Here is a 16,145-nt window from a genome sequence, read left to right as displayed (position 1 = left end):
CGGTTAAAAGGTAAAAAAAAAAATGCACAACAGGTCTCCAATATGTAATAAATCAGATAATTAGGCCAATTATTAATAGTTGAGCGACCGTGCTAAAATCACGGAACTCGGGAGTGCCTCACATCTTCTTGCGGGTGAACAGAATTTCTTACCCGGTCTTTTGTGTTTGCGGACCATAAATAGAGTCAAATTTCCTCGATTTGGGATTTAAAATAAACCGGTGACTTGGAACACCATAAATTATTTCAAGTGGCGACTCTGAAATTAAATAAATAATCTCATTTTGAATAATGTCACTTTAATTGAAAAAACTCCCATATTCCCTTGGGCAAAAGGAGGTGTGACAATATGAAGGCTGTTAAAGCATTTAGAAGATTAGAAATGTCGACGTACAAATCTATGCTACATATCATATGAATAGCGCCAGAGTCTTCTAGCATTTGTGTGACTAATATGACATCTTTCAGCTGCTCTACATAAGCAAATCATTTTTGGTTTACAGTTAGCTGTCAGACCCGTTCTCCGTGCAAACATTTAGATCACTTACGTGGTCATTTAAATTAGGCACAAGAGCACTTACGTGGTCCTCAAGTGCACAACTACAGAGTTAGATCAATAATAACATGGGTGAGGAAGGCCAAAGTGGGGAAAATGACAAAACATAAGCTGAACTGCCATAACTAAGGGAAAATCTCAGCAGGAGAAATATCACAGTCTTTGACCCAAAAGATAGCCTACTTTCTTCACTAATCCATCATAATATATTGACATTGGGAAGAATGAGAACAAACATGGTCACAAGCATGTTGTCACAAAGAGAATACAATATATTGAACCGCATGAAAAGAGAACAGTTTCCAATTTACCTCCGTTCTGTATCGAGTATCAGGTGATGGTATCTTCAACCTGGCCTTCCAATCTTGTGAACTGAATAAAGGGGACAAGAGAAGAAAAGGAATTGATTTATCATTATCCCAGCTATGGTTTAAGAAATGTTCGACAGAATAACTTAATGAAATAATTCAAATTCATCACTCGTGATACATGAAAATCAAAAACGTCTAAATCTGTCAATCAAAAATGATAAGCCAATGAAACTTTTTGGGAGAACAAAAATCCTCCCTTGATATACTGTTTGCAGTTAATAAGAGAAATCATCCTTCCTTTCCTTCAGTGTTTCTCATATGGAAGCTAAAGTCTCTTCCAAATTGCAGGTGTTTGTTGGTACCTGGCTCCCTGACCCTTGAAAGTTCCAATCATAATTACTTGAGTAAGATGGGTAAACTAAGCAAGGATCTGCCCTCTGACATTCACATTGTTGCAGTCATCATAATGAGATTCACAACCATCTCTTTAAGCATAGTCCTACAGATTCATTCTTGGGAAAATCTGGTTTCACAAAATGCTAGGACATGATGTTAGCAGTTGAAGGTCTGATCTATCGAGGAAAAAAAGTTTGGGTGTCTGGACGATTGTCTCACAATGCTTCGATTTGGTGTATGCGGACGACAACGAATACAAGGAAATTATTAGGGCCAAGACAGACGAACAATATTCGTCTAGGAGGAAGTAGTTTCTAGCAATCCTATTGCTACGCATATAATACGAGAGCTCGGATCTAATAAGAATCACTGCATGTAGGAAAATTAGACTCACCAATATCTTGCTTGATCAAAAAAATAAAAAGACTCGCCAATATCTTGCATATCCAAAAATCGCCTAAAGTTCTTAACCAATAAAGCAAGTTAATGTTGTGATTACTATGAGATTTTTTATGTGCTTAATTTGGTTGAGAAACCAAAACACTGAATACTCTAGCTTGAGCATAGTCATATTCATGGTCCAAGCTTATTACAACCTGAAAATAAAATGCTCAAGCTTACCTACTATACTGGAAAAAGATATCGGGCCCAACCGTAGTTTATGTTGGTACATAGAGAGTCATGTACTCACACATGATATTGAGGTCACAAGCTCTGATCCTTAAATGCAGATTAGCTTTGACTCAAGCAATCAAGGAAATGACTCGCATGCACCCAGGGGCGGATCTATGTACATGGTTCAGGGTGGTACGCCACCCGCAAGCTTCTGCCAAAACTATATATATGTGTATATATATATAAGAAATAGTATATATATTTATGGTGCCACCCACAGAACAAAAGTGGCCAAGGTGCCAGTGGCAAAGGTCCATCTTTTCATTCTTATGGATATGAGTTCGAATCCAGCCGTAAGCAATTAATTTTTTGGCTTAATTCAGTTAAAATATTAGTACACTGACACAACACACTTTCTATTTTAAATATATGACTTTTAACTAATAAGATAAAATAATAATAAAAAACTTTACAATTAAAATAATACTCCTAGAAAGCTAAAAGTGTTCCGCCATTTTCCCCTTTCCCAAAATTATACTCCCAAGTCTCCATCAAAAGGAATCCCAATTCCCAAGTCCCCAACCCTACTTTGCTCGTCGAACTGCTTCAGTCCGTTGGCTTCTGGTTCTGCTTCACGATCTTTGCACCTCTTCAGTTCTTCTGCTTCACTTTTGTTGCTTCACGCACATTTGCTCACTGGTCATTGCTCTACAGCCACCATTGTAAAGCTTCCTCATTTCCTCTTGTTTATTTCTTAACCTTATGTGGGCTGTAGCTATTTTTTTGATTTTTTCTCCATTAAATATATATTTTTGCTCTGCTTTTTTTTTTTTTTGTATTTAGTTGGATTTTAATGTTCTTGCAAAACTATTGTCACTTTTGATTTATTTGTTATGTATTTCTTGGTTTTGTTGAAATTCCTATCCTATGCCACTTAAATGGTTTCATTGTAGAAATTAATTTCGTAGCTAAAAGGGAAAGAACATCTCCAGTATTTTTGACCAAGCAAAATTCAAAATTAACTCCATTTTTCTTGTCCTTGAAGTGATTAAATATGAAGGTTCTACCTCAAATGAGAGAAATCAAGCAAAATATCTGTTGAGTGAGATAACAACATTCAAATTTGTTTTTATGCTTCACTTGATGTTGAAAGTTTTGGCAATGTCAAATGAGTTGAACAAGATCCTTCAAAAGAGGGATCAAGATATTATTAATGCCGTGGAGTTTCTTAACATCACAAAGAAAAGATTGCAATATATGAGAGAAAATGGATGGGAATCTTTACTAGATGATGTTTACTCATTTTGTATTATGCGTGACATTTTGATTCCCAAGATGGATGAATCCTATTTCCTGGAAAGTCGAAGCACAAGTCTTCCGGTGTTTGTTATTCACACTACTTGCGTGTTGATATCTTTTATGTTATAATTGATGTGCAACTTTAAGAGTTTAATGACCATTTTGATGTAGTGAGTAGCAATTTGCTTCTTGGGATGGCTAGTTTGAATCTAGCCAATTCTTTTGCTAATTTTGATAAAGGTAGAATAATGATTTTAGCAAAATATTACCCAAATAAGTTTGATGAAGTACAAATTCGAGACTTGAGTTATCAACTTGATACTTTCATAGTTCATATGCGAGCTGGTAATCCCAAGTTCTCCAACTTACAAGGAATTAGTAATTTGGCAAAAGCATTGGTTGAGGCAAATCTTATGGAGACATATTCGTATGTTTATTTACTTGTGAAGTTGACTCTGATTTTACCTGTTGCTACCGCAACCGTGGAGAGAGCATTCTCATCCATGAAGCAGATAAAGAATGAAGAAAGGAATAGCATGGGTGACCAATATTTAAATGATTGTTTAGTCTGTTACATAGAGCGTGATGTATTCACAAATGTAAGTAATGATGTCATTATGGATCGTTTTCAAAATATGAAAACTCGTCGAGGACAATTGTAAATAGATGATGTATATTTATAAAATTAATATTATTGTTGGAAGTTTTATGGTTGCATCAATTAGTTATAGTGTCACGACCCAAAATCTCACCCGTCGTGATGGCGCCTATCTCAATACTAGGCAAGCCGAAAATCTCAATAAACCACAATTTCTCTCAAGATTGAAAATATAATATTTAAATACAATACAAACACTCCCCAAAACCTGGTGTCACTGAGTACATGAGCATTTAATATGAATACAAGTCTGGAAAATATAGTCTATAATAGTCTGAGACCAAATACGATAAACAAAGAGATAGAGAGGGAGAGACAAGGTCTGCGGAACGCGGCAGCTACCTCAAAATCTCCTGAAAATCAACCGCGCGAAAGGATCAACACCCGCTATGTCCGAGAACACCTGGATCTGCACACGAAGCGCAGGGTGTAGTATGAGTACAACCAACTCAGCAAGTAACAATAATAAATAAGGAACTGAAGATAGTAACGAGCTACACAGTTATGGTTCATTTCGAGTAATTCCAGCCAAGAATAGACATGCTATCAAATCTGGCAGATTAATGTCAAATTAATTTTTATACAGTTCATGTTCATGTAATCCGTATATCAACAATCTTTCAGAGATTTCCCAACAATGACAGATAGCAACTAAGTGGAACAACAAATGAAAATCAAGTACAACCTCTTAGGACAATAATCACTCACTGGGCTCCCAGCCCTCATCACTCCCTGGGCTCCCAACCCTCATCACTCTCTCAATGGGTACCCGCGCTCACTAGGGGTGTACAGACTCCGGAGGGGCTCCTACAGCCCAAGCGATATAATCTGCACGGACAACTCACGTGCCATAATATAAATATCTGGATCCGCACGGCCAACTCACGTGCTATAGTATAATATAAGGATCCGCACGACCAACTCACATGTTGCACGACCAACTCGCGTGCTATAGTATAATATAAGGATCCGCACGGTTAACTCACGTGCTGCACGGACAACTCACGTTCCATAGTATCAATATCTCACAATCAGGCCCTCGGCCTCACTCAGTCATAAATCTCTCCAGTCTCTCGGGCTCTCAATAATCATGAAATCAGCCCAAACAATAATGATATGATGTATCAATAATAATAACAGAGACTGAGATAAAATTTACAAGTAAAAACTTAGACTGAGCAAATATAGCATTTAGTAGGCAATTCAACAATTACACGACCTCTGTGGGTCCCAACAGTACTATCACATTGCCTAAGCATGATTTCTAACATGATTTACAGTCAAATTTTATCAACACATAGAGAGCATATAACTAACAACAAATTATTCAACTTTACGGTTTTTCGGGACGGACCAAGTCACAATCCCCTCGGCGCACGCCCACACGCCCGTCACCTCCAAAATAATCACATGATACCAAAATTCGGGGTTTAATACCCTCAGGACCAGATTTAAAATTATTACTTACTTTAAGCCGTAAAATTCTTATTCTACAATGTCCTTTCCTCGTGCGAGGTCTCCAAACACCTCGAATCTGGTCATAAATAATTTGTTTCAGTCAATAAAATTTATTGGAATTAATTCCATAAGAAAATAATGATTTTCCATAAAATCTGAAAATTAGCTCAAAAATCGCCGGTGGGGCCCACGTCTCGGAACCCGACAAAAGTTACAAAATCTGAAAGCTCATTCCACCACGAGACTAACCATACTAATTTTACCAAATTTCGACATCAACTCGACCTCCAAATCATCAAATCTTATTTCAAATCTCAAAGTTCAAAACCCCCGATTTACACATCAAAAACATGTAATCTAGTCGGATTATTCGATGATAATTCAATATTATGGAGTAAAAATGATCATAAGGGACTTATCTCAAGTTTTCCCGTGAAAACATTGCTCAAAATCGCCCAATCCGAGCTTAAAATGCCCAAAAATGGCAAAAGCTCAAAACCCCTATGTTTTTGTACTGCCCAGAGGTTTTCGCACCTGCGGCAACTTGGCCGCTTCTGCGCCAACCGCATGTGCGGAAAAAGTCCCGTATCTGTGCCTTTGCCCGCATCTGTGCGCCTATTTGCGCTTCTGCGCAAGCCGCTTCTGCGCGCGTCCCTCCGCATCTGCGCTCACGCAGGTGCAAAATTTCCCTCGCACCTGCAACCACTGCTCCACAGTCCATTTGCGCATCTGCGCTTACCAAGCTCGCTTCTGCGAGCTCGCACCTGCGATGGAATTTTCGCAGGTGCGATTGCAGCAGAGGGCAGAAACTTCAGCTATTTCTTCTAAGTTCGAATTTGATCCGTTAACCATTCGAAACTCACCCGAGGCCCCCAAGACCTCAACCAAATGTACCAACAAGTCCTAAAACATCATACGAACTTAGACAAGCCTTCAAATCACATCCAACAACGCTAAAACACGAATCACACATAGATTCAAGCCTAATTAACTTTGAAATTCTCAATTTATACAAACGACTTCGGAACCTATCAAATCACGTCCGATTGACCTCAAATTTTGCACACAAGTCATAAATGATATAACAGAGGTATTTTAATTTTCAGAATCGGATTTCGACCCCGATATCAAAAAGTCAATCCTTCGGTCAAACTTCCCAAAAATTCAACTTTTAACATTTCAAGCATAATTCCACTATGGACCTCCAAATAATATTCCGGATGCGCTCCTAAGTCCAAAATTATCATACGGAGCTATTGGAATCATCAAAATTCAAATCCGAGGTCGTTTACACATAGGCCCATATCCGGTCTATTTTTCTAACTTAAATTTTCAATTATGAGACTAAGTGTCTTATTTCATTCTGAATTCCTTTCGGACCCGAACCAACTAACCCGATAAGTCATGAATCAATTGTAAGACATAATTTTAGCAGTAAATGGGGGAACAGGGTTATAATATTCAAAATGACCGGCCGATTCGTTACATTCTCCCCCTCTTAAACAAACGTTCGTCCTCGAACGGGTTTAGAATAATACCTGGAGTCTCAAATAAGTGTGGATATTTGTTCCGCATCTCCTGCTCAGTCTCCCAAGTAGCTTCTTCGACTGGATGGCCTCTCCACTGCACCTTCACTGATGCTATGTTCTTTGACCTCAGCTTTCGAACCTGCCGATCTAAAATAGCCACCGGCTCCATATCATAAGTTAAATTACCGTCCAGCTGTACTGTATTGAAATCCAGAATGTGAGACAGATCCCCGACATACTTTCGGAGCATGGATACATGGAACACTGGATGAACACCTGATAGACTAGGTGGCAAAGCAAGTTTATAAGCCACCTCCCCAATTTTCTTAAGTATCTCAAAAGGCCCAATATACCGAGGGCTCAACTTGCCCTTTTTCCCGAACCTCAACACACCTTTCATGGGTGAAATCTTGAGCAGAACCTTCTCCCCAATCATGTGAACAACATCACGAACCTTCCTATCGGCATAACTCTTATGCCGTGTGAAGCCGTTCCTGAATCACTTTGACCTTCTCTAAAGCATCCTGAACCAAGTTAGTACCCAATAGCCTAACCTCACCCGGCTCAAACCAACCCGCCGGAGACCGACACCATCTCCCATATAAAGCTTCATACGGAGCCATCTGAATGCTTTACTAGTAGCTATTATTGTAAGCAAACTCTACGAGTGGCAGAAATTGATCCCATGAACCCCCAAAGTCAATGACACAAGCGCGTAGCATATCCTCCAATATCTAAATAGTACGCTCGGACTGTCCATCTCTGTCTGAGGGTGAAATGTTGTACTCAACTGAACCTGTGTGCCCAATTCTTGCTGCACTGCCCTCCAAAACTGTGAGGTAAACTGCGTACCCCGATCTGAAATAATGGACACTGGCACACCGTGTAGGCGAACAATCTCGCGAATATAAATCCCAGCCAACCGCTTGAAGAATAATTAGTACCGACTTAAATAAAATGTACGGACTTGGTCAACCGATCAACTATTACCCAAACAGCATCAAACTTTCTCAAAGTCCGTGGGAGTTCAACTACGAAGTCCATGGTAATACGCTCCCACTTCTGCTCCAAAATTTCAAGTCTCTGTAGCAATCCGCCCGTTCTCTGGTGCTCGTACTTTACATGTTGACAATTTAAACACTGAGATACAAACCCAACTATATATTTCTTCATCCGCCTCTACCAATAGTGTTGTCTCAAATCCTTATACATCTTCGCGGCGCCTGGATGAATAGAGTACCGCAAACTGTGAGCTTCCTGGAGAATCAGCTCACGCAACCCATCTAAATTAGGTACACATAGCCTGCCCTACATCCGTAATACACCGTCATCTCCAATAGTGACTTCCTTGGCATCACCGTGCTGAACCATGTCCTTAAGGACAAGCAGATGTGGATCATCATACTGGCACTCATTGATGCGATCATATAAAGAAGACCGAGAAACCACACAGGCCAAAACTCGATTCGGCTCGAAAACATCCAATCTAACAAACTGATTAGCCAAGGTCTGAACCTCCAAGGCTAAAGGCATATCTTCTACCGGTAAGTATGCTAAGCTGCCCAAACTCTCTGCCTTACGACTCAAGGCATCGGCCACCACATTGGCCTTTCCGGGATGATAGAGAATGGTGATATCATAATCCTTAAGCAACTCCAACCATCTTCGCTGCCGCAAGTTAAGATCCTTCTGTTTAAACAAATGTTGTAGACTCCGATGATCGGTATATACCTCACACTGGACACCGTACAAGTAATGCCGCCAAATTTTCAAGGCATGAACAATAGCTGCTAACTCAAGATCGTGGACTGGATAATTCTTCTCATGTACCTTTAACTGTCTAGACGCATAGGCAATCACCATACCGTCTTGCATAAGTACTGCGCCGAGACCAATCCGCGACGCGTCACAATACACAGTATAAGACTCTGAACCTATAGGCAACACCAATACTGGAGCTGTAGTCAAAGCTGTCTTGAGCTTCTGAAAGCTCTCTTCACATTTATCCGACCACCTGAACGGAGCACCTTTTTGGGTCAATTTAGTCATAGGCGATGCAATAGACGAGAAACCCTCCACGAAACGACGATAATAACCGGCCAAGCCGAGAAAACTCCGAATCTCAGTAACTGAGGATGGTCTGGGACAATTCAGAACTGCCTCTATTTTCTTCGGATCCACCTTAATACCTTCACTAGACACTATATGTCCCAAGAATGCCACTGAACTAAGCCAGAACTCACACTTAGAGAATTTGGCATAAAGTTTCTCCTCTCTCAGCCTCTGTAATACAATACCCAAGTGTTGTGCATGCTCCTCCTGGCTACGTGAGTACACCAGAATATCATCAATGAATACCACGACAAATAAATCAAGATATGGTTGAAATACACTATTCATCAAATGCATAAATGTTGTTGGGGCATTGGTTAGCCCAAAAGACATCACAAGAAATTCATAGTGGCCATAACAAGTCCTGAATGCCGTCTTTAGAATATCCGAATCCCGAATTTTTAATTGGTGATACCCAGACCTCAAATCAATTTTGGAAAACACCCTCGCTCCCTGAAGTTGGTCAAATAAATCATCAATACGCGGCAATGGATATTTATTCTTGATTGTAACTTTGTTTAACTGCCTATAATTAATGCACATCCGCATAGTACCATCTTTCTTTTTCACAAACAGAACTGGTGCACCCCAAGGTGACATATTAGGCCTAATAAACCCCTTTTCAAGGAGTTCCTGAAGTTGCTCTTTCAATTCTTTTAACTCAGCTGGTGCCATACGATACGGAAGAATAGAAATGGGCTGAGTGCCCTGCACCAAGTCAATACCGAAATTAATATCTCTGTTGGGTGGCATACCCGGCAGGTCTGCAGGAAATACATCCGAAAAATCTCGCACGACCGGTACTGAATCAATAATAGGAGCATCTGCATCAACATCTCTCAGAAAGGCCAAATATGACAAGCATCCCTCTCCAACCATACGTTGGGCCTTCAACTAAGAAATTACCCTGCTAGGAACAAGATCTAGAGAACCCTTCCATTCAACCTTTGGCAACCCAGGCATCGTCAACGTCACGATTTTTGCGTGATAGTCTAGAATAGCATGACATGGAGACAACCAATCCATACCCAGGATTAATCGAAATCAACCATACCGAGTAATAAGAGATCAACTCTAGTCTCCAGTTTTCCAATAGTTACCACACACGACCGATACACACGATCCACAGTAATAATATCGCCCACCGGTGTAGATACACAAACATGTGAAACTAAGGACTCACAAGACATATCCAGATAATGAGCAAAATATGATGATACATATGAATAAGTGGAACCAGGGTCAAATAATATAGAAGCCTCCCTATGACACACTGAAACAATACCTGTGATCACTGCGTCTGAGGCAACAATATCTGGCCTGGCAGGAAAAGCATAGAATCGAGCATGCCCGCTGCCTGATCCCCACCCCGAGATAGCAGGGCGGGTGGTACAACTGCTGGTGCTGGTGCCGTCGGTCGAGAACTCTGCTGTGAAACCCCACTCAACAGCCTAGGACACTCTATCTTGAAATGTCCAAATTCTCCGCACTCGAAACAACCCCTCCTCTGACGGAACTGTTGCTCCTGATAACCCGAGGAATGACCTGCAGAAGCCTGTGCGGACGAGGCATGATGAGAACTCTGCGCTGGTAGTGCACTGAATGAAGACTGGCCTGAGCGAGCACTATAAGAACCATGGCTAGCTGATGCACCACGATAAGCTGGACGACCCGTCTGAGCGTGTTTGTAAGAACGACCCCTACCTAGGCACAACTGACCCCCTGAAGGAACACCGCTGTAATCACCCGGACCACGAGGCCTCTTAGCCTCTCTCTCTCTCCACGTTCCTAGCTACGAACCATCTCTATCTGCCGAGCAATGTCCACTACCTCATCAAAAGTAGCACCAGATACTCTCTCCCTAGTCATAAGTAATCGTAGCTGATATGTGAGGCCATCAATGAACCTCCTAATCCTCTCCCTATCAGTGGGAACCAACCAGACTGCATGACGAGCCAACTCAGAAAATCTAATCTCGTACAACGTCACGGACATATCACCCTGGCGAAGCTGCTCAAACTATCTGCACAGCTCTTCTCTGCGGGACTGAGGTACGAACTTCTCCAAAAAGACCACGGAGAACTGATGCCAAGTAAGGGGTGTTGCGCCAACAGGCCTACATCTCTCGTAAGTCTCCCAACATCTGAGTGCAGACCCAAAAAACTGAAAAGTAGTGAATGAGACCCCACTAGTCTCCAGAATACCCACTGTCTGAAGCATCCGTTGACACCTATCTAGAAAATCCTGAGCATCCTCTGACTCGGTACCGCTAAATGGTGGAGGTCGAAGCCTCTCAAATCTCTCAAGCCTCCTCTGCTCATCATCTGCCATAACAGGAACTACCGGGGCCTAAGCAGCTACAGCCGGCTGGGCTGGTAGCGCTCCCGGTATCTGAAGTCCCTATCATACCTGGTCTGGAGTACGGGTAACAGGGGTGTGAGTACCTCCCCCAGCCTGAGAAGTGGCAGGTGCGGCCTGAGCCAAAACCACCTGAGCAAGACCAGTGCAGGCTGCCAATATCTGGGCCAAAGTCTCATGAATGCCTGCAATCTCAATGGGCACAGCTGGTGCCTGAGCTGATCCTGTCAGCTCAACTATATTTGGAATCTGCTCCGGAGCTGGAATAACTGGTGGTACTACAGGTGCTGTTCCAACTGTGGTACGAGCTACACCTCGACCTCTACCTCGGCTCCGGCCTCTACCACGGCCCCGGCCTCTCGCAGCCCTAAATGGTGGCACTGGTGGCTGACTGTCCGATCCGGTAGTACATGTCCTCACCATCTGTGAGAGAATAGAATAGCAGAAATTTAGTTTCCAGAATCAACAAATTCGCACGACAAAATACAAGAAAGTGAAATTTTCCTAAGGGTTCTGCAGCCTCTCGAAGATAAGTACAGAGGTCTCCGTACCGATCCGCAAGACTGTACTAAACCTGCTCATGACTCGTGAGACCTATGTAACCTAGGCTCTGATACCAACTTGTAACGACCCAAAATCTCACTCGTCGTGATGGCGCCTATCTCAATACTAGGCAAGCCAAAAATCTCAATAAACCACAATTTCTCTCAAGATTGAAAATATAATATTTAAATACAATAAAAACACTCCCCAAAACCTGGTGTCACTGAGTACATGAGCATCTAATATAAATACAAGCCTGGAAAATATAGTCTGTAATAGTCTTAGACCAAATACGGTAAACAAAGAGATAGAGAGGGAGAGACAAGGTCTGCGGAACACGGCAGCTACCTCAAAATCTCCTGAAAATCAACCGCGCGAAAGAATCAACATCCGCTATGTCCAAGAATACCTGGATCTGCACACGAAGCGTAGGGTGTAGTATGAGTACAACCAACTCAGCAAGTAACAATAATAAATAAGGAACTGAAAATAGTAACGAGCTACACAGTTATGGTTCATTTCGAGTAATTCCAGCCAAGAATAGACATGCTATCAAATCTGGCAGATTAATGTCAAATCAATTTTTATACAGTTCCTGTTCAGGTAATCCGTATATCAACAATCTTTCAGAGATTTTTCAATAATGACAGATAGCAACTAAGTGCAACAACAAATGAAAATCAAGTACAACCTCTTAGGACAACAATCACTCACTGTGCTCTCAGCCCTCATCACTCCCTGGGCTCCCAGCCCTCATCACTCTCTCAATGGGTACCCGCGCTCACTGGGGGTGTACAGACTCCAGAGGGGCTCCTACAGCCCAAGCGTTATAATCTGCACGGACAAATCACGTGCCATAATATAAATATCTGGATCCGCACGGTCAACTAGCGTGCTATAGTATAATATAAGGATCCGCACGGCCAACTCACATGTTGCACGACCAACTCACGTGCTATAGTATAATATAAGGATCTGTACGGCCAACTCACGTGCTGCACGGACAACTCACGTGCTATAGTATCAATATCTCACAATCAGGCCCTCGGCCTCACTCAGTCATAAATCTCTCCAGTCTCTCGGGCTCTCAATAATCATGAAATCAGCCCAAACAATAATGATATGATGTATCAATAATAATAACAGAGACTGAGATAAAATGTACAAGTAAAAACTGAGACTGAGCAAATATAGCATTTAGCAGGCAATTCAACAAGTACACGACCTCTGTGGGTCCCAACAGTACTATCACATAGCCTAAGCATGATTTCTAACATGATTTACAGTCAAATTTTATCAACACATAGAGAGCATATAGCTAACAACAAATTATTCAACTTTACGATTTTCCGGGACAGACCAAGTCACAATCCCCTCGGCGCCCGCCCACACGCCCGTCACCTCCAAAATAATCACATGATACCAAAATCGGGGTTTAATACCCTTAGTACCAGATTTAAAATTGTTACTTACTTCAAGCCGTAAAATTCTTATTCTGAAATGTCCTTTCCTCCTGAATTGGTCTCCAAACGCCTCGAATCTGGTCATAAATAATTCGTTTCAGTCAATAAAATTCATTGGAATTAATTCCATAAGAAAATAATGATTTTCCATAAAAATCCGAAAATTAACTCAAAAATCGCCGGTGGGGCCCACGTCTCGGAACCCGACAAAAGTTACAAAATCCAAAAGTTTATTCCACCACGAGTCTAACCATACTAATTTTACCAAAATCCGACATCAACTCGACCTCCAAATCATCAAATCTTATTTCAAATCCCAAAGTTCAAAACCCCCGATTTACACTTCAAAAACATGTAATCTAGTCGGATTATTCGATGATAATTCAATATTATGGAGTAGAAATGATCACAAAGGACTTACCTCAAGTTTTCCCGTGAAAACCTTGCTCAAAATCGCTCAACCCGAGCTTGAAATGCCCAAAAATAGCAAAAGCTCGGAACCGCTCTGTTTTTGTACTGCCCAGAGGTTTTCGCACCTGCGACAACTTGGCCGCTTCTGCGCCAGCCGCATGTGCGGAAAAAGTCCAGCATTTGCGCGCCTATTTGCGCTCCTGCGCAAGCCGCTTCTGCGCGTGTCCCTCCGCATTTGCGCTCACGCAGGTGCGAAATTTCCCTCGCACTTGCGACCACTGCCCCACAGTCCATTTGCGCATCTGCGCTTACTAGGCTCGCACCTGCGATGGAATTTTCGCAGGTGCGATTGCAGCAGAGGGCAGAAACTTCAGTTATTTCTTCTAAGTCCGAATTTGATCCGTTAACCATCCGAAACTCATCCGAGGCCCCCGGGACCGGGACCTCAACCAAATGTACCAACAAGTCCTAAAACATCATACGAGCTTAGTCGAGCCTTCAAATCGCATCCAATAACACTAAAACACGAATCACACATAGATTCAAGCCTAATGAACTTTGAAATTTTCAATTTTTACAAACGACTTCGGAACCTATCAAATCACGTTCGATTGACCTCAAATTTTGCACACAAGTCATAAATGACATAACGGAGGTATTCCAATTTTCAGAATCGAATTTCGACCCCGATATCAAAAAGTCAACCCCCCGGTCAAACTTTTCAAAAATTTAACTTTCGGCATTTCAAGCCTAATTCCACTATTGACCTCCAAATAATATTCCGGACACGCTCCTAAGTCCAAAATCACCATACAGAGCTATTGGAATCATCAAAATTCAAATCCGAGGTCGTTTACACATATGTCCATATCCGATCCATTTTTCTAACTTAAATTTTCAATTATGAGACTAAGTATCTTATTTCATTCTGAATTCCTTCTGGACCCGAACCAACTAACCTGATAAGTTATAAATCAATTGCAAGACATAATTTGAGCAGTAAATGGGAGAACGGAGTTATTATATTCAAAACGATCGGCCGGGTCGTTACATATAGTTATTATGTTTTTTCGTTTAATTGATTTGTCTATATAAATAAAAAAGATGAATAACCCGAACCGACGTCCGAGTTGATTAAATCGATTGACTTGGCACCTGAAACCTCCAATTCCTAGATTCGCCTCTGCATGCACCCCACCAAAAACCTAGTACAAAGTCGAGTACACACTCTTTTAACATAGTCCTACTAATTTATAATCTATTTCTTTCCATCCATCAACAAGTTCCCTATATTCCGGCCCTACATGATGACTCAAACTAGTTTAGATTAAAAAAAGGTGATTCAGAAAAGAAGTTTGCTAGCTTTAAGACAATGACCCGCACCACTCAAAACATCAATTATACCAATATCTCTAACTTGACCGATTTGTTCACTTACCACTTTTGTAGTTTGTACAAACAAAAATCTCTAGTTCAGTGCAATGTACCAACCATACCATACAGTAATCAACAAAAATTATCGCCTCGATCCCAACTAGGTGTCTGAATAAGTGAATCCTCTAAGTCATTGCGATACTCAATAATTTGAGTTTTAAGACAAATTAAGGGTGAACTATAAATTCTCTGAGTCTCACACGTATTCATACATTCTGTGCACGACAAAGTGAAAATAAAGGGAGAAAATAAACCCTACCTCTGGTCAACGGCTTCGGACTGTACAGTCTTTTCAATTTCGTCAGAGGTAGAATCAGCAGAAGGCAACTGATTCCTTCTGAGCCACTGCCGTGTTTGCTGGTTCTGAAAATGCTGAGGGTTAGTATTTGGATGCATACTCCCGCTGCCGCCACCTCCACGTCCCATTCCAGGCGGTTGAAATCTTGCTCTCGGATTCATCACTAATTAGGTATCTCCAAAAACTAATGAAATTATCCAATTGAAACACGCAACAATTATGCACAAAAATGTTCCTAGCTTAATTTCTGATTGTAGCTCCGTGACAAAAGTACGATCTCCGGCAACCTACGGCGATTATATGTGCGTTCTCCGGTGAGAGAAGTATTACGAAAATTCCGCTAAAAATTCGAAGTAGAAGAAAATGGAAAAAATGATTAAGGACAAGTGGGTCTAGTAGAGCATGTTTAAAAACTTAAAATTACGGCGGAATCGATGTATTTATAGCTTTTTTGCGTTTTGGCATTAAGCAATAGGGCTCTTAATTTAAATTTAGCGGAGATTTCATTGTTAGGGACAACTAGTGTTAGAACCCGCATGCGGATAATTTGATAAAATATTAATCTTATAAATTATGATTTAATATATTATATTATTTTAATAAATATTAGTTGTTATTTTATTATTTAATATAGTATATAGAAATATAAGAAAATCTATATAAAATCAAAGGATACATATTAAATGCTAATCAAATAAATTATTT

The 16,145-nt window shown here is 41.1% G+C and overlaps 1 protein-coding gene across 4 annotated transcripts in view; it reads right to left on the bottom strand.

Annotated features, from left to right (window-relative positions):
• Window positions 1-15,819, bottom strand: part of LOC104085071 (DEAD-box ATP-dependent RNA helicase 8-like) — an 82,196-nt gene extending 66,377 nt beyond the window's left edge. For 2 of the 4 annotated variants that reach the window (XM_070182482.1, XM_070182488.1), the window contains exons 1-2: window positions 15,402-15,819; window positions 867-927 (exon numbers count right to left, since the gene is read on the bottom strand). In XM_070182482.1, the coding sequence (XP_070038583.1) occupies window positions 867-927; window positions 15,402-15,601 (261 nt within the window). In that variant the 5' untranslated portion in view covers window positions 15,602-15,819. The remainder of the gene's footprint in view (window positions 1-866; window positions 928-15,401) is intronic. The other 2 variants (XM_070182485.1, XM_070182486.1) reach the window with 2 other exon arrangements.
• Between the last annotated feature and the right edge of the window lie 326 nt (window positions 15,820-16,145).

The sequence above is a fragment of the Nicotiana tomentosiformis genome, chromosome 1, assembly GCF_000390325.3.
Source record: "Nicotiana tomentosiformis chromosome 1, ASM39032v3, whole genome shotgun sequence".
Lineage (NCBI taxonomy): Eukaryota > Viridiplantae > Streptophyta > Magnoliopsida > Solanales > Solanaceae > Nicotiana > Nicotiana tomentosiformis.
This window is presented reverse-complemented; position numbering and strand designations above follow the sequence as displayed.